The sequence below is a fragment of the Poecilia reticulata genome, chromosome 14 (assembly GCF_904066995.2).
Source record: "Poecilia reticulata chromosome 14, P_reticulata-male-v2, whole genome shotgun sequence".
Lineage (NCBI taxonomy): Eukaryota > Metazoa > Chordata > Actinopteri > Cyprinodontiformes > Poeciliidae > Poecilia > Poecilia reticulata.
The window spans coordinates 16,688,253-16,707,700 of NC_088843.1; the positions used below are offsets into that span (position 1 = coordinate 16,688,253).

The window sequence follows — 19,448 nt, forward strand, 5'->3', positions numbered from 1 at the left end:
GCGCTGGGCTGGAACATTAAATGACGGCAGTATTCTCTCCTGTGGAAATCTCGTGTTGTGACCGCAGCGAGCAGCACGAGTAACAAACGTGACACTGTAATGGAGCGGGGCTTGGAAAAGAGGAAAGCCCGTGATGTGAGCCCACAGCTAAAAACAAACATGGCGACTAATCACACTGCGGCAGAGGGGAGTCACTAGACTTCAGGGAAGCGCTTTAAATAAATGGGTTTTCTTGGTGATCAAGAGGAAAACAAAGGATCACAGCTGTAGACATTGAATAGCATGAAAATCAGAAAACATGTGCTTCTGGTTCTTTGATAGAGTTGACATTATTAAATCGAAAACAATTTGAAAATTGAGACATATGTTGATGCCTTTCTAGACCAAAACAGCGGGATTTGATGAGTTGCTTGTCAATATCTGGTCAGTTAGCATGTTAATATCTAAAATTATTCTTAATACGGCTACAATGACAGGTAAACCTTTAATCTGTCATTTTGATTATGATCCACTCTAGCAAAAATACTAAAACACTACATTAAAGCTGAGCTGTGTTTCACGCTAATGTAATCTAGTCAATTAGCTGGGTTACCTGCTCATGTAGCCTTGCTGCTTGTAGACAAATTCCACTTTTAAACAGTGTTACCTTTACCTTACTGTGACTAGTGGGAAATAAAACCAAAACTTTTAGGCTGCAGCAGAGCAGAAACAGAATTTCTCTTTCGTGTAAGTGAGAGAAAAAGTGTAGCATCCTTCTGTAGCAACATGTGGGGGAGGGTCAGAGCCACCTATTTCACCAATAAACTAAAACAAGAATGTTTAACAAACTTTGTAAACTTTGATGAGAACCAGCTCAAACCCGGTTAAAGGTTGATTTACGCTAATCGCATCCGTTCAGTGCCATATAGTCAAACTACCTCATTTCCACAACGCACACCTCTGACATTTTCTATCAACACGGACGGTTCTGTACATAAAAACATGGCCGACAAGCAAGTTCACAAAGACATCCACCTTAATGATTCCACCCATAAAGACAATAATACCTCCACCATATCCCCGCTAACAAACGTGTTTCCTTTTACTTATAAACATGTTATAATTGCCATTTGCCCCCTACGCTGCCCCCTAGAGTCTAGGAGAATATGGGCTGCTGTAGCGACGAGTTAGCCTAATAAAAAATTTAAAAAACAGCTCCTTGTTCTACGCCATTTGCTTTAAAAGAGAAAACCAAGCTTAAGGAAAATGGAAGACCTTTTTTTTGGTTTCTACACTGTGACATGTTTTTTAATGAACTGCAACGCTTCCAATCTTTCTTGTTAGAAGGAGGGTAGGAAGAGTATTGTTCTCAGTTTAGCCTGTAGCAAAACTGAGCCTGTAGCCTGTAGCAAAACTGAGCGGTTTGTTGCAACCCAAACAACTCGCACAGAAAAAACAACGAGCGTCGCAAAAAAGCATCAAATATGCATTAAGGCTCGACACAATGACACGAGAATGTCTCCGGGCTTTACTGCAAATGATCTGCTGAATTATTAGCACTGCATTGTCTTTTCTGAAAACAACCCTCATCTCTCTCTCTCTCTCCCCTCCAACAAGAGACCCTCCTCAGCCTGTGTAATAAGAGCCGATGACTCACTGGATAGCTTTTCAAACCTGCTGTCTGGAGGGTTTTCAGAGTTCAGATTGGACACGGCTGAACGCACAGGGGACGTTGGACTGCGGCGTGCCAGCAGAAGTGGGAGAAGCGGCTTCTGCTGTTTTCTACGCTCCACCAGTCTGACATGAGAATGTTCCCTATTTCTGCTCCTGCCTGGTTGTGTAATTTCTTGATGGCAGCCAGCTTGGCTCCAGACAGAGATGGGATGGGTCAGAGGACGAGATAGATGAGGGTTAAAAAAAAAAAAGAAAGTGGGCAGGAGGGAGGTTAGAGAGAGGGGAAAGGCTGGAGGTGTCGGGACGGGGTTCCCCGGCTTCCCTCTGCCAAGGATTCCCTCCCAGTCATCAGGGCTGCGTCGACCCGAGGCTTGCCAAGGCGCATTCCTGAATACTGATTTCACCTCTCTCCCTCGCGCTCTCCATGTCCCCGCAGCACCTCCTCCTCCTCCCTCGCAGCCCAGACAATGAATAAAAAGAGGCTGTTTACGCACAGCAGAAAAATCGAGCAGCGCCAAGCAGAGGGGAGACACTTCCTGGAGACAGTTGCCAACAACAGCAACAGGGAGACCGTTTCACCGTCCAGAGAGTACGGGGGAAAGGGAAAAAAAGGAAAATAGAGACAGGAAGCTTTCTATCACAACAAGCATGTGGCGAACACTAAGCCGGATAAAGAGTTTAACGCTCAAGATCCTTTCGATGGTCACAAAGTAGTTTTCAAAATTCTAATTAATATTGTTATTAATTCTTTTAGGCCAGAAATGCATCAATAAGCCAAAAATGGGAGTCAGGCCTTTTCTTAATGATCAGATTAAAATTAACTATAAGCCAATTTTCCTTTGACCCTATCAATGGTTAATCCATTTTTTCTTGATCAGATGTGACCAATAATTGGCTAATATTTCCTTGATCTTATCTGATCAATAATTAGCCATTTTTCCTTTGATCAGATCAATGAAATCTGATTGGTGAATTGGCTTATGTTCCCTTTTGGGCTGTGATCTGTGAAAGTTCAAATGAAAAAAAAAAAGTAAAACCAATCTGAAAATTGTTCATCCTACTCATTAAAGGCAGAAAATTCATCATTTTTCTAATTTATTCACTGCATCAACACGCAGCGTGCACGCCATGCACTTTCCCCTCGTTCTAGTGTAAAAAGATTACCAGCAGCATTTACTTTCATGCATGAAAGAGGATAAACTTTAACACCACCTCTCTCCATACCAGACCCTGCAGCACACAGTTATTCAATTGTTTTGAAAATGATGACAGTAAAAAAAATGGAACTGCCTGGTTAGTAAACCAGAAATCGGCACCGTCCGGGAGAAACCCGATCACGACCGAGACCACGGAGTCGTTTCTAACAAGCCAGAATTCAGGCTGTTGTGTGAAAACTGCAAACACAAAAAATGTTTCTCCAGTTACCACAGCGACCTGGCTCAGAGCCCGTCACGACGTAATGCATCAGTATCTATCAAAATGTAAAAAAAAAAAAAGATGACTCCCATGCAATAATGGGGGCTTTGATACAGCACACCACTGTAGTCAACATGCTCCTCTTTCTAATGCAGATGAATCCGTTTCTGCCTCCTCGATCTGCTGCTGATGCACCTTTAGCAGCAGCACGGAGACGAGCCGACACACATACACAAGCCAACAGTCCAGTGAGTGGGGAAGCACAGGAAGGAACAGTAAGCTGAGGACTTCGAGATCCCGAGCAACCCACTAACCATCAGAGCGTAAAACAGGCCTATAAATACCATGATGGTAACCCCTAATGATAGCTTCCTATATCCACTTAATCTCTTAACGTATTCTCCCACTGGAAACGGTCTGAACACATTAACCGTATCAAATGGGAATGATAAATGTGCCTCATTATCAGCCCTAACGTTATTACAGAGCGCACAGAAAGCAGCACAGACAACAGAGACATCAGTCGTCTCGTCAAGTCGCTGTTTTTCTTGGCTTACATGGCTGCAGAACAGCAACGCGTAGGACTTGGACAGATTTAGCAACAACCTTGAGTTTTGGATTTTGTTTAATTCTCAAGCACAGAAATGTTGATCAGTTCAGAATTCAGTCAAAGTCAAAGGATTTTAAAATGGAAAAAAAAGGGAAGATTTTGATCAACATTCCAGTGTTTTTGTGGCCTCAAACCAACAAGTGTATGATTTCATGGTTTAAAAGGGACGTACTGACTTCCAAATACAACAAAGCTGGAGGAAAATACCCTGAAATATTAGGTCAGCCTTGTTTTAGAAGTCTGCTGGCTAGTTTTTAAGAGTCTTCAGTCGTTAAACTGGTTAAATTGATGGAAATTTGTCAAAGTTGGTGCAGAAAAGTCATGCACAGACATTCAGACAAGTTCAAGAGGACTGAATGGTGCTTTGACTAAGAACAGCTCAACTACAGACACAGTGATAGGAAGTTATAAATAGATTTAAGGAAGTGCTGGGAAAAATGTTCACAGATAAGCTACTGTCCCTCCCTCGGGTTTTGTGGGACACGAGATGAAAACAGAGTTTCTCTGGGATTGTATTACATACGTCTGATGAAAAGAAGAGGAAGACAAAAACAAAACCTGTGGGCTCCCTGATGCAGATCAGTGCCCTGGTTCACCAGTTTGGATAAAAATAATATTGGGCTCATTCCTATTTTTATACTTTTATAAAAACAATATTGTATACTGAAACCATAGCATTAGTGTCATTTTATTTCCCTCTCTTTAAGCATTTTTATAAATTACAGAGCTAAGCAGTAATATAAATATCAATTGAATATTATCAGTGTACTAAAAGGATCATTACACTCTTTTTCACATTAATTGTGGCTCAGATCCCTGATTTGCCTGTAGAAGGCAACGAACACATATCCTCCTAGGGTGCATTCACACCAGCCCTGTTAGTCCGCTTTAATCGATCTCCAGTCCATTTGCCAAGAAAGTCTGGTTCGTTTGGGCGAGACATTAAAGCGTAGTTGAACTCCGATACGGGAAAAAAAGCAAATCATGGTCCGCCTAAAAGCCTAGGTCTCGGTTCGGTTGTGGTGATCTTTAGAGCAGTTCGAATATGAAGGCCAAGTGGACTGGAAAACGCTCCAAAAACAGGAAGTGAACTACAGCGCAGGGCATTCTGGGTGTATACAACCAAAACAAACGTGCGAGTCTAGCAGTGAGGTTCTTGTGTCGTTTCCTTCACTGGTTCTTGGTGCAGCGCCACCACAGGAGAGGAAGGGTACGTGTTTTTCTAAGAGTTTGGATTGTTTGACACAGAGCAGTATAAAACCAGCTGGGGATGTAACAAATGTTGACATTTTGGTAACAAATGAGCCGAGTCTACCCGACTGTCACCCTTAAGAAAAATCCCGTGGACAATGGCGCCGTTTACGACCATTAAAGGTACCAGTAGTCAAAGTTGAAGCAACCAGTACCTGCGGCGGATCTGCTGCCGATTCTTAATGTTATTAAAGTTTTAGAATAAATCTGATACCAGAAACAAATAACAATTAAGAATGGTTAAAATTCAGGAGCTTGAAACTGTGCAGCTATGCGTGCTGAATCTATCTGAAAGAATCTGCAGAAAAGCTGAAACCTGAAACCCGAACATGCACCTCAATGCCACCAACAACAAAAACTGACAAAGTGGCAGGTGTACCAGCAGACATGTGAAAGATGAGTCCTGATGGTTATATGATACACAACTGTGCCACACTTTGTGTTTCCTCGTATGGGGGACACTACATTATTAAATATTAACCTTTCTAGCCATTTCACTTCGGGTATTTGTATTTATTTCTTCAGTTAGTTTGGACAAACCATTTCTTACCAGCAATGTGTGCAAAACACACATGCATAGTCATTTGCTAAGATAGTATTGATTGATTTTGCTTTAGTAGTAATAATATCTCATTTAATTAATATCCCTCTTACCGTTTAATGCAAAAATGCAGAACTGCTGAAAATAAAGCCGTCTTTAATCATAGGACTTTATAGTAATTGACTTGTTGTGACGCGTTTACGTCCAGTCAGATTTTTTTACATTGTACAGCGTGTGTCAAGCACACAAGAAGTGACTTTTTAGAAACTTTCCTAGATATTCAGATTAACTGTGCAACACTTAGATCACAGACTGTCCCTCAGTGGTGACCAACAGGTGACTTTAAAAGAGAAGAAGAAATCTTGAGTGATTTCAAAGCAGAATGGTACCTGACCGATAAACTGTGCATTAAAGGTTTGGACACTGCTGGTTTTAGTCATCTGCATAAACAGTTTCAAAAATCCGGGCGTCTGCGGAGCGACCTGGACGAAATTTGTGGACAGCAATGAGGGCATGAAAATATCTATGCGCTTCTTGGTGCCAAACGGCGTTTCGTGTTGATTTAGTTTGTTTGACATTTTGATAAAACCAGCATTAAAAACCTGCTGATGTCTAAAGATCCTGAAAGGATTCACACGCTCTAAAATATTTTTTTTATATCATTGAGGCCGATTCCAATAACATGCACAGTTGCTGGAGAAAACAATTTGGTTCATTTCAGCTATAGATTAGCTGCTCTATTTGATACTCTGGTACAGATACAAATATTTTTGGGAGATTTCAGCTTAGATTTGAGATTTTCTGTAGCCAATTAGGACAACAGATGACATGCTGCAGCTGTTCACTGGCCGGACAGTTTCTGGCACCAACAATCTGTGGTCGGGGACAGAAACTGTATCTTCCCCCTCAATCTATTTGTACAGAAACTTGCATGCTGGACTTATCCAGCAGAATCACTCGCACGGTCCACTTGTGACTGCATTCTGCCTTTGTTTGCCTTTACAAACGGTGCATTTTAATGACTTGATAATCTGCTGCAGATGAGTCAAACTGCAACAGTTTGCTCAAGTTGTGACTGTTGTGGATTCACAGATAAGTACATTTAATCTTCGCATCCATGCAACGTTCCACTCACGTGAAAGTCTCTTTAAAATGAGCCCAAAATGTCACATTTTACGGCCACTGGCAAGTCAAAGAGGAAAAGGAAAACGTGTTGTTAACAGAACAGGACATGCATGAGGTGATTAGCAAAGAGCTGATAGCTCGTTGGGACTCGAAGCTTCCTCTTCGAGGTCACAGCTGTGCAAAGAGTCGTTTTATTTTTTAGGTTTTTTTTAAATAAATAAACAGGCGAGGAGGATGGCAGATATCCATCCAGTAGCCAACTAATACAGCTGAAAGCTGCAGAGAGGAAAAAAAAAAAAAAAAAAAAAAAAGAAAAATCTGCAATCCCCAAAACACCGGCCCCCAAAAATATCTGTGTTAACGCCGTGCTATTAATACGGTTTATTCTGGGTTTGGAAACCAGAGCGACACTTCTGTCCAATCAAAAGGACCGATCGACAGCCCTGAAGCGAGAGCGGCTGGATAGAAAACTTTATTACTCTGGAATTGTGGTTTGAAGAATCACAAATCGCAGAGGCGGTGTGCAACAAAAGATGTGGGCCAATATGGTTAAAACTGTTAGTTTTCATGCTGTGCTTCACCAAATTCAGTATTGTAGTGCTGCATAACTGGGGAAGTGGACCAAGATGGTTTGACACACAAAAAAACTCTGCAAGATGTGATGTTTATTTATTTTTTTTATCCGCTCCACTTACAGTTACTGTATGTTTTGAACCACTTATAGCCGTTTTAAAGTTTTGCACTCCTGCAAAGTAAATTATGTGCATGTTGCCATGGTTTCTCTGTTATATTTAGGTCTGAACCCATGAATCCGATTTGATTCAAGTCATTTTAAAGATCGGTGTGGTAGTGGAAGCAGAACCCACAACCCAATCTCAAGGTCTCGTGGACTTTCCCAGGTTTTCTTTGCAGACGTCTCTGTATGAAGCTCCCTGTACCTGCTGAGGTAAAGCCTCCCCACAACATCCTGTTATTATCACAATGACCTACTATGTGGACATTGTGGTTTTCCACCATACACAGCATGATGTTACATGTAGCCCAGTAAGATTAATTTGGGTCAGATCCAGCCAGAGTACTGCTCTACATCTGACTTGCAGAAAAATGCAAACTACATTTTTTGCAGCTTTCTGTCAAAAAAAAAAAAAAAATGCCACAACTCTTGCTACTCTTCTGTCAAGGTCAGGTCAAATTCTTCCACCTTAGTCGTGGATGGCGGCAGCTCCTCCAGAGTTACCACGGGCAACTTATTCGCTTGCATAATTAGGTGAGCGGCCATGTTTTGGTAGGTGCGTTGTGCATTTTTTACATTTTTTGGATGACATCCAAGGCTGGGACTGGATGTCATGGAATAACCTGACCCTTTTTTTCCCCCTGCTCTTTCTGCCGGGTCATTTGGTCTTCATTATGCTGCTTGCTTTGTAATTGATTTCATTATAATGCTGTACAAAGTGTGACTAAAAAATTACAATAAAGAGCCGCTGTATTAAATCATGCACCTACTGCTAAACACGACATATTGGATACATTTAATTACAGTTTTAGATGTATTGATGATTTTTGATTCTTTCATGCAACAGGAGAAGAAACAAAACACAGTTGAAAACAGTAAAAGGACAATTTCCAGCCACCATCAGTTTTGGGAGTTTGCAAATATCAACTGGAGCTTAGTTTTACCCAAATAAATCCTAATTCTTGTTTCCCCCCAAATAACGAGAAACATTACAGGTGATCACTTTTAAAAGTGATTGAATACATCTATAAAACCCATGCAATCATCATCTTTAATTCTTTATAATTATCCAAAATAAACGGTGGTTGCAATATGACAAAAATAAAAATAAAAACATCAAGGGATGTGAATAGTTCTGCATGCATTTCTAAACAAACTGAACTAAAAAATAAATAAATAAATGCAATGACTGAGAATAAATGAGACACAGGCAGGTTTCATCTGTGGGACCATCTGTGCTGCAGAGCTCCAGCGATGTCCAATTAAGAGAAAAAAAATAAATAAATAAAACCAGAACATCACACGTCAGTTCGCACGGTTTCCATCTGCATGCTGAGCTCGCCCGACGCTTTATTTTGGAAACATTCATATATACCATCTGGCTCCAAATATACCCAAAACATTTTCTCCCAGAGCTCATCGATCTGCACAAACACCTAAAAACACCCAGCTTGAATAAAACACCTCGTCCTACTACTTTTTCTCTGCAGAAGACCGGACTCTGACTCAACATCATCATCATCATCATCAACAGCATAAGGCTATGACAGATGCAGAGGTGGGAGGGAAGAAGTGACAAGCTAGAACAGGATCGCAGCTCCTTCTGAAGCCAAAAACACACAAGAGCCCACTAGAAGAGGGAAGTGACTCAACCCCCTGCAAAGAGCTTCAAGTTTAGTTTCTCTAACCCTAACTGTCCCTCCTCAGCGCACAAAGTGCCAACGCTGTTAGCGCTGGTTCACCAACTCCACTGGACACATTTTCTTTTTCTTTTAGCATCTGACAGCATCACGGTCAGAAGCAATGTGCAAGTCGCTCTGGTGTGAAGGAGGAGGAGGAGCAGCAGGAAGCGGCTCAACGTATCTCGTAGTTCAAACTTGAGAGCGATAAAGTCAGACCGCACTGATGTTGAGTTGCAGAACAGGAAGAGAAACGACATCACGACAGAGATCCCGCCAGACTACTAGAGGAAGTTGTAGTTATTATTTGTGGCAGAAGCTAAAGCGTGCAGAGTGCTGTAACGTTTCAGAAGTGAAGCAGGGAGACTTCAACCTAAAGTCCATGATGAGAAAACAGGCCAAAAAGTAGGATGGGAACATTTCTCAGAAGACTTTAAGTTGATGCAAGCAGAGACTTGGTGGAGGTGCAGCGCAGCCTTCTAGTGGATAAAAAAAGTTTGAAAAAGTTTGTCTTCATGACGTTTCTGATGAGGCTGAAAGTTAGGCAACGGCCTAAGTTTTAGCCGCAGTGTTTTTCTCAGGTCACCTGAGAAAAACACTGCAGTTTCATTATATTTCCAGAGAGAAAAAACTGAACTAAAATGCATAACATCATCAAGTTGATTTTAGAGAGAAGCAAAAAAATCACCATGCCTGTTACTGCTAAAATTGGAAATACACAAATAAATCAGGAGGATTTTTTTTTATATACTTGATTGGTGGTTCGCTAATAGGAAGCTCAAAAATTCCTTTTTCCCCAATCAGTAAACGCACCATAGGTGAGTCTTACCGATTCAGAACACCTTCTGCTGAGACCTGGCTACCAAACATCAACCTGTCAATGTGACTAGACGTGAAAATTAGCCACTGGGCTATATTTATTTACATGTAAATGTTTACTAGTACATCTTGACCCCTTAAAAAAAAACACACACACACACAAAACAAACTAAACAGATGTAAGTTTCCTTGTCAGCAAAGGAGAAGTACAGGCACCAAACAGCTAGCTCAAGTTAGCTAGTTTCAAGGATTTCAGAAGACGTCATAGGAAGTAAGAGCTCTTCACAAAGTAGCTGTAAGGTCTAAAATATGTTTAAACATTTCTGCAGTTCATGAGAAAAGATGAGAGAGCAAGATGTGCAGATAAGGCTTAACAAGGTACAGCAAAGCTAATCCTTTTGACCGTTAATGGATTTGGAAATATATGAAGTTCCAGTTTTCTTATCGCTAACAGTGTTAGTTTTTTCCCCCGCAATGTCTCGATACTAGTAATTTATTATTTTTTAGCTTACTAAACCATTTAAAAATTCTACAACTGGGTTTATGCGAGTATCGACACACTACCGTTAGCTAGTCGGCTGTTAGCTTCAGTATTAGCATACTCAGGGGACGGCGCATTTAATTTCACTCCCCTTTGGTTTAAATTGTCAATGTGGTGTTTTAGAACAAATTAAATATAAGATAAGGTGTTTGTCCACAGCACTTATTTCCTACTTATTTTTATAAATTGGGTATTAATCTCAAACAAAACCAGAGATTTTAAGTTGGCCACAATAATCTAATCATTACATCTCTGGCTAAAATTATATAACATATTGACAATTCCAATTATAAAAATCACAACTACACCCAACTCTTGATTATAATACATACAGACCATCAAAAAGCTAAAATAAATACCTGCTAAACTTAGTCACTGTTTAAGTAAAGCAGCTCTACTTTAATGAGAATAATAGGTGGCACTCCTATTATTTACACACAATGATTGTTCACAGTTCCCGTAACTGGAACAACGTCAGAAAAAGTCACATTTGCATCTCATTTAAAGGACTTTAAACCATAGGAACGGTAGGAAGGAACATATTTGTGTCTTTGAAAAAAGTTTCAAAAACCTTGGTACCAATAGATGAACCACGCCTCGTTAATGAGAGGAGCCCCTTCAGCCGTCACATCGTGACTCTACATGACGTCTGGAAACATTTCCAAACCGTTTGTGTCACCAGCTAGCTGACCAGCAGTTTGCAGCAACAGGTGGGGGAAGGTCAGTGCTGCATTACATTCAGCTCCGGTCACCCCGGCGCTTTCTCAGGCACCTCATGTGTTGACATCTCAGGCATCTCATACAGGTAACATGTGAAACTGTTACCTACCGCCCGGCAATCGCTCCATGCCTACTAGAAGAGCTTCTATGACGACACAACGTGCCTGACCCGACTGCATTGTATAATCGGGCTTCCAGTGGGAGGGTCCTGTCGAATTTTTACAACCCTCTAAGATCTTCATAACTCCTCAGCCATGCACAGCAGCGCTGAGAGGGAGGAAATTACGATATTAATAATGACAAACACTCCTCTCCGGTGCAATAACGTTCAGCCGTGTGAAGAACTGAAGCCGGGATGCATTAACCTCTATTAGGGAATTCTCCACTCATCCGAGCGTCGCAATCATTTAAGGACGGCCGTCAGGAGACCCCCCTCCCCCTGCCCCGTTCAGGACAAAAAAGGCTGATTTCTCATGGGGGCTATATTCCTTTTTACTGAAGCTCTTCAAAAATGAACAGAGTGCACCCTTGAAATAAGGGCTGCGGGTACACAGGACACAATCACGCACCACAAAGCCTCCTTCCTGCAGAGGAACAGAGTGTGTGCATCAGAGTGTGTAAGTGGGAGACTACCTTCCCTCTCTACAACATCAGAAGCAGCCATTTCTCAATGAAGGTGCTAAAGCGTCCAGTAAAACGAGGCGCTCGCACACCCCGGCAGAATTAGCTAAATGCCTCTTTGAATGAATGACAGAGAGCAGGGAAGCTCTTGGCGAAGCATTAACGTGAAGCGTGAATGTGAGTAAAAGGCCGGCCGGCCGACGTTGTGGCTAAGCTCACTTTCCAATATCATAGAAAAAAAAAAATCCAATTGTGTGTTTGAAGATGGGTGGGTTGTGAGACCCTCCCTGTCACAACAAAGGAGAGAATGAACCCACAGAGCAAACGGCATCTGCACATCTTTCAACAACATCACATGGAGGGAGGGGAAATAAAAACACACCAAAAGCTGATAAACGTGAAAAAGATGTTGCGATTTGTCTTCTTGGAGTGGAAAATCTGACAGAAAGGAAGCCTCATTTCAGCCTTTGCTTTACCTTCAGAGGTAACGAGGCAAGATGTGACAATAAGAGCTATGGTAGAGCTCCGACAAATGAGACGGCTCACGGCTTCCAGACTGCGGCCGAGGAGGAAAATCCCTCATCCATCCCCGAATACTGAGAGGCAGCGAGAAAACCCTCTCCAACGCTGAGGAAGAGTACAGCTACTTTTCTCCTTTGCTGCTCGTCTCAGTGCGGTTTGTGCGTTTTTAACGTCATCAGCTGCAAAACAGCTAAAAATTCATCGTTCCTGCGGTTTGAAATCCTTTTACAGAGTTTTGAAAGGAAGTGTTGGAGTCAGCAAAGTTTTCTCTTTCAGCATGGAGCATCAAGTAATCAAGCAACCCCTCCATCCCCAACATGCTGTACACTGCTGGTCAGTTGGCTAAAAGAAGGCTGTTGTACTTCACCTCTCAAACATCGCAAAATTGGACAATGTATGTCCAATCAGAATGTAAACATATTTCTATTCACTGCACCAAAACTAAAAACGTTCACCATTTTCACTTCAACGCATTTTTTGTTGTGCTTCATGAAATAAAAACATAATAGCTACAATCCCTTTATTTGCTCTTAGTTTCAAAACTATCTACTTGGTAGACATCACCAGTAAAGGCTTATATACTTGTTTTATGTGGTGTAATCCTTCACATAAAAATTCTGAATTGCAAAGTTTTTTAATCGGCAGATGACAGAATAGGTATTGGAACTGACAAAAGAAAATTAGGATCGATGCATCTCTAATTTCCAGTTATGTTGTGGAAACTAAACCCTCTAATATCATACGTACGAGTTCTAATGACGGATCCCAGACCTCGCTAAAGAAGAATACTCACTTTCAAAGACTGCACTAAACACAAAGCAGATTATTTTTAAAAAAAAGTGCAGAGTCTGCTAAAGATAAAAAGAGTGATTGTTTTAAAGGAATACAGTGTGCTATCTTTTGCCCCCCAATTTGAATAAATTATACCTTTCAGGATTAGCAGGGACAGGAACAAATTGTGCTCGTTTCCTGGTAAAACAAAAAAAAGAAGTTTGCCACAAGTCAGCAGTGGACATCCAGAGGACTTAAAATGTCACATGGCGAGTCTGAAAAAGCACCATGCACTTTTAGAGGTTCCAGTTATTCATTTATTAAAGACAGGACAAGTCCACTCAGCTCTTGGCTGATTAGCCACTAGCTTCAACCATAAAAAATATATATACAAGTAAAAATATTCAGGGAGTTACGGTAGGGTATTACCTGCTCAAAAGCTTTCAACAAAACCCCATTTTTACGAAAGTGAACTACTCATTTAGCGTTGACCGACTAGTTAACCTTAATCAAACCGTGCTAAACTCAGAGTGCAAACTGATCCGTAAAAAGACAACAGTGCTGCTGCTGCTATGGTGACGGATGGACAACGTGTTTGACTCCAACGATGTACAACTTTTGACCCTTGCATGCGTTGGGTTGTCCAGCCCGTCACTTGCAGAACTGACACATTTTTGAGCAGATGCCATCAGACCGTGAAACCGTGGCGTTTCCACTTGAGTTATTGCTGCAGGAGAATCTAATTATGGTGACAGCATATAGTCTTCAGGAGTTCCCAACGTACCAATCACTCCCTGCAAACTGCTGTGAACAGATGCTCACCTCGCTTCATCGACAAAGCCCTGCGGTTTACCAGCAGAGGGAAGGGAGGCACTGAGCAGTCAAATAACCAGAAGTAAAACTAGAAAAAAAAAAACAAATCCAAGCCACCCTGATGCTGTTTTTAACTCATTTTGGCTCGCAGATTAACCTGAAAGGGAACAAGCGGGGTATTCCTTACCCCTCCTTACAGTGTTTGCCTGCAACGCGCTGCACAAGGCAGGAAGTTCACAGCTAAAAGCGAAAGAGATGTTATCTGTGGCAAGACGTTGCTTTTTTTTTTTTTTTTTTTCCATGAAGTCATCACAAGCCCCTGGGGTTAGAGAGGAGGCCGGCTCGCAACAAAAGGGCTAGTGTTCGGCCCCTGCACAATGTGCCACTCTGCTCCACGGCTTGGCCACACATGCAAATGACAGGCGGGGGACAGAAAGGTGTGTTGATGTCAGGTCAGAGTCCGAAAATGCATCCAGCACCAGCACGGTGTTCAGGATGATGAGGGGCTGTGGCTAAGCAGAATCCATTTACCTACACAGCTACTTTATTTTTAGTAGTAGTAGTAGCATTTTTAAGGACCTGGAAGTAGACAGTGGGGCATTTATCACCCTCCTGCCTCTCCCCTCCAACCTTTTGTAGTACAATGTGAACTGGAAACATGTGCAGAGCAACTGTTGAAAGTGAAAACAGGTTGTTCAGGATCGCCTGTTTCATCATCTGATGCATTTCATTTGAGTCTCCCAGGCAGCCTGAGGCAGCCTGCGCTGCACTTCCTGATCCCCGCAGCAGCTGAACATACCGACAAGATCCGGGCTGGGGGCTTGAGGGGGGGGGCTGGGTGCTGGAGGAGTGGGGGTACCGTCCTCCACGACAAGGTGAAAGCTTAAGATGATGCGTCCTCGCAGGGGAGCCCGCATGACCAGACACTGGCTGGAGGAGATCTCAACTTTAACCAGCGCGCTGCACGCTGGAGGATTTCAAAAACGGACCTGTGTGCTTCACTTCACTCAATGTCCAGCTTGTATAAGTGCTAGAGGAGGGAAATTATGTTTTATTCATTTTTATTTTATTTTATGTTTTCTCCTCTTTTTTTTAACCCTCACTATCTGCCTCAGCTTGAAAAATATAACGTCGTCTGAGGGATTTCCTGGCGGAGGAATCGATACGAGAGGCAGAGCGGAGGAAAGAGCGGGTTAGTGTAGGTGAAAAAAAAAAACAAACTTACCGTTCGGTCCATATTTCTGCAGACTGGCGTGGACCTGCTCCAGGGTCAGCCCGGTGATTTCGTTCACGCCGAAGTTGTCTAAAACTTCGCTCGCAGACTTAGTGTGCGCATTTTCCATCTTGGTTGGACGAGGCTTCAGATGTTCAGGTCCAAATGCATGTAGTTGGAAGTAGTAAGGTGCGCGAGGTTGGTAACGCTAATTTTTATTTTTTTTATGTTTTCACCGGGTGGACCCTCCCGGCCGGTCGATGTGGCTCAGTCACCTGTTTTTGTCCTCCTCCCCAAACCTGAACGGACAGCGAGAAGGTGGAAGGAAAAAAAAAAATACACGTCCGGGATCCGCGGTTCGGTCGCTGTCGTCCTTCTGTAGCTGTGCCGCCGCTGTTACTTCATCTCCATCTGAAGGTGTGCTGTGGCTGCAGCGCCGCAGACCGCCTCTTCGCCGCTCGGCCCTCCCTCCTGCGCTCCTATTGGCTGAGTCTACCTGGGCGCAGGGTGCCGCTGCCTCCTGCAGCTGCTTCAATACAAACAGGCTAAGAAAAAAAAAAAAGAGAGAGAGCGAGAGGGAAAAAAAACCCCGCACAGCCTGAACCAGATTAGTTCTTGCTGCGGGAGAAGCGCTCAGTTACTTGGCTGTGAATTCAACAACCTCCAGCTGTCCTTCGAGCAGAGGCGAATCCCACGTTTTTGGGGGCCGTTTTATCAAGTTGAAGCTGCCCCCCTTCAAAGCAAATGCTTAGTGAGTCGCTACTCTAACACTACTAATTTTACTGCGGAGTATAAAATTAAAAAGTAAAATGAATAAAATTGCTAGAATAAAGTCATAAAACTACAAAACTGAAGTCAGAATATTACATACAAGTAAGAATAATGTTAGGAAAATAAAGTGTACTGGAATAAAGTCGAAATATTAGGACTGTATTCTGGTTATGGCATGACTTCATTATGCTAATATTGTGATTTTACTTTCGTAATTTTAAGACTTTCTTGTTCTAATTTTATTTTCTTAACATAGAATTAACACTCCGGTCATAATTATTCCCAATCCAGTAATAAGATTAAAGTGATATTCTGCACTTTTCTCATCAACAGTTTAATTCAGTAAGAACAATACGTCAAGGAGGAGGAGGACAAATTACAAATTGATCAAAGAGTAGACTTACCAGCTGATTGCTGACTTACACATTGCAATATCTTTGATTAAATGACAAGCAACGGGAAAATTAATAACTTTTCATATTTTTTAGGTTTGTATCAACTAATATGGATTAATATTTCTGTTTTATTTTATTTTTTTACAGTCAACTGTTGTAGTATGAAATCAACATATAAGCACTGTATAGACTCAAAAATGCTGCGTCAAATTTGTAGATATATTTGGAACAAGGCACATTCAGACTGACAGGGTTCCATCCAGGTGGTGCGAAGCGGAGAGCTTTGACCAAAACACAGGAAGTCTTAAACAACTAGAGCTGGATTTTGGTGCAGAACCAGCAAGTGGGGGAGAACTTAGGTTATCAATACATAGATTAACTTTTAGTATTTGAAACATTATCTCGACTTGCTCTTTCAAGAAATGTTCGAAAATCCCAAATCCTAAAATTAAAAGTGCTAAGATTTCTTTATTTATTTTTATTTTTATATATATATATATATATATTATTTTGCAGTTTGTAGCCATGTTGCCTTGCAGCTTAAGGTTCTGGATTCAAATCCCAGTCATCTCCCTGTGCGTCCACAAGGACCCCTGCTGTCATCAGAGACTTGAAGTGGAAAAAAACAGTGACACACTCCCTTACAGTGCAAAAAAATTACAAACATTACAAACAATAGCGTAACCCGTTTAACTATTTGGACTCCAGTTTCATCTTTAGAGAGGAAATATTAACCAGAGTTATTATGAGGATATAAAAAGCCACGTTATGATCGCAGACCTCTGCGCTGTCATCACTATGTAATCTATGTGATTTTGTATTGTATTTTATTTATTCAGTACACAGTAATAAGTAAAAGATGAAGGCTGCTTCTTTCACTTATTTATTTGTTCTAGTGCTTGTCTCTGGAGCACAGCGATTGGACGCAGTTTTATTTGGAAGGACAAATAAAGACAATTTAATTGGCGCTTTATGACAAGAAAATACTGAAAACTGGCAGCTATCAAGTTCTAGTCGAAATGTGCATGAGAGGAAAGTCAAGATTTGTAAAGTGGCCGAAAATTGCACTTAAGTAAGGTTAGTTTCACTTTAAAATAAGATTTTTGCTGTACAATTAGCTTACTTTTTATTTATTGTTTATTTTCTGAATATGTAACATAAGAATGAAGCGTTAGCTGAGGTGGGGTCTCTTGCGATCTTTGGTCTGGCTTTGCTTACTCATCTTGAGAGTGATTGGATTGCAGTCAAAATGATTTTTTCTTTCCATCATTCCTTAACCTCATTGCATTTTCAAATGAGGTCATGGAAAGGAGCTTAGAAATAGACAGGAGGTAATGTTTTTTTCTTTTGCCAGTGTAGCCGTACCCAGTAGTGCCAGTTACAAGCGGACTAGTTTACACAAGCCTCCAACGCAGCCCTGAGGCCATCGCTGCTAGGATTATGTTAACGAAGTCACTAAAGCCGGCTTCATTTCCAATTGAATGCTTAAAATAAAACACGAGGCTATTTTGTTAAAGGGAAAAAAAAAGTGAGGGTTAGAGTTCATCTGGGATTTTTAAAAAACAAACAAAAAAAGAAGCACACCAGAGTTTGAAAACAATTCTGAGGAATCAGTGAGAAAAAGACAGAGTGTAAACATTTCAGATAAGAAAAGACACCGAAGACTGATTATGCACAAATTACAGAGTTTAAAATGATACATAATATATTACTAAATTGTCAGGAAAAATAAAAATGGGTAAATATCAATAAGAATATTTCAGTTCACTATCTTGTCACTGATGAAATTCAGTCTCAACCTGTTCTTGGTTTGCACAACTTCCAGATTAATTTATCAAAGTACATGCCTTTAGCCTTTGTCTGATTTTTATTACACTGAATACGAACAAACAGAAGAGATCATGCTAAGTTGTGGTTCTGTTCCTGTTAAAAGAAAATAATTTCTTTCAACTGTTGCCTCATGCTTACCTTGGAACAGCGATCGCTGCAAAGTCGATGACTTAATGAAATCTATTGCGAGCCAGCTACAAACTCGCATTGTTTTCAGTTTAACAGAACGCGCATGAAGAACTTAGTTTTTCAAACCAATGCTGCAAAGAACTGAGGCGAGCTGGAACTCATGGAACAGTTCTTAGTATATAACTCGTATATTAGGAACTTGTACTGTAAAGCAGATGAGCAGCTTAAAACAATGTTGTTTCCACGTTGAGGTTCTCTCCACAAATCCTGACCTCCTCTCGCAGAAATCCTAAGTTAACTGGCAACTTTAAATCCACCCACAGATGTTACTTATTGCATCCGTATGGTTCTGTATGGGTTCTATGTTCAGCTCTACAATTGACCGGTTAGCTGCTGGTATTTTCATCCAATTACGGCAAAATAAAACCTAAAGTACAACTTTAAGAACTGTTTTTTATAATTGTACATGCAGTTCTTGCTCTCTCAAAGAGTGAGGACATTTCTTAGCTACAGCCGCAGCTTAAATCGCTCAGCACACCAGAGACTAAGAGGAACAGAAGTGATGCAACCATGTGGCGACTGGTTGGACAACAATGAACCTGAACATTCATTGGCTGAAAATACTGCATCACCTCTACCACTGTTGACCAACACGCATGGGAGCAAACGGTACAATATTTGCTTCAACTGGGAATTTGAAGTCGTCTGGAGCAACGGCGGCTCTGGCGTTAGCAGTTTGCTATAGCTACATTGTAGCTTTAGCGATTTGGAGATGAAGCCCTATAGAAGTACAAGCCATTTAGCATCTACTTGTGACTAATTCAGCTGGGTAGTGATCTTTTTCTTCTATTAGCAATGCTAATGCTAGCCACTAGGGCCATAAAAACGTATAAATTTAATTTACACCAAAAAAAAAGAAAAAAAGCTGCCAAAGTACCTGCTCCAACAACATGTTGAGAGTGAATATCAGCAGTGTATTAAATATTTCATAAGTAGCTCAAGATGCAAATCAAACTGACAGAACAAAGCTGAGGAATCTTCACTGTAAACTGAACAAGACCTGACAGTGCTTGCTGGGAAGTGAAACGGATCGCAAGGTGCACAATAGAAGGTAAACAAGAACGTCTGCAGCTCTGACAGCTGAGCTCTCTCCGTCCTTGTGATTCTGCCAGATCCCTCAAGGAGTTCTGCCAAGAACGTCCTTGTCTGGTCCGCTGTTGGCTGCAGTGATGTTGAAAAATAGCAGCGGAGTCGTGAGGACCAAGGCTGAATCCCGGCGATTGGGAAGATCTTTT

At 41.4% G+C, this 19,448-nt stretch overlaps 1 protein-coding gene across 2 annotated transcripts in view; it reads right to left on the reverse strand.

Moving 5' to 3' along the window:
• atp2a3 (ATPase sarcoplasmic/endoplasmic reticulum Ca2+ transporting 3) overlaps window positions 1-15,524 on the reverse strand; it is a 52,430-nt gene extending 36,906 nt beyond the window's left edge. The window contains exon 1 of one of the 2 annotated variants that reach the window (XM_008428152.3): window positions 15,041-15,524. In XM_008428152.3, coding sequence (XP_008426374.1) covers window positions 15,041-15,158 — 118 coding nt within the window. In that variant the 5' untranslated portion in view covers window positions 15,159-15,524. The remainder of the gene's footprint in view (window positions 1-15,040) is intronic. The other variant, XM_017308631.2, reaches the window with a different exon arrangement.
• Between the last annotated feature and the right edge of the window lie 3,924 nt (window positions 15,525-19,448).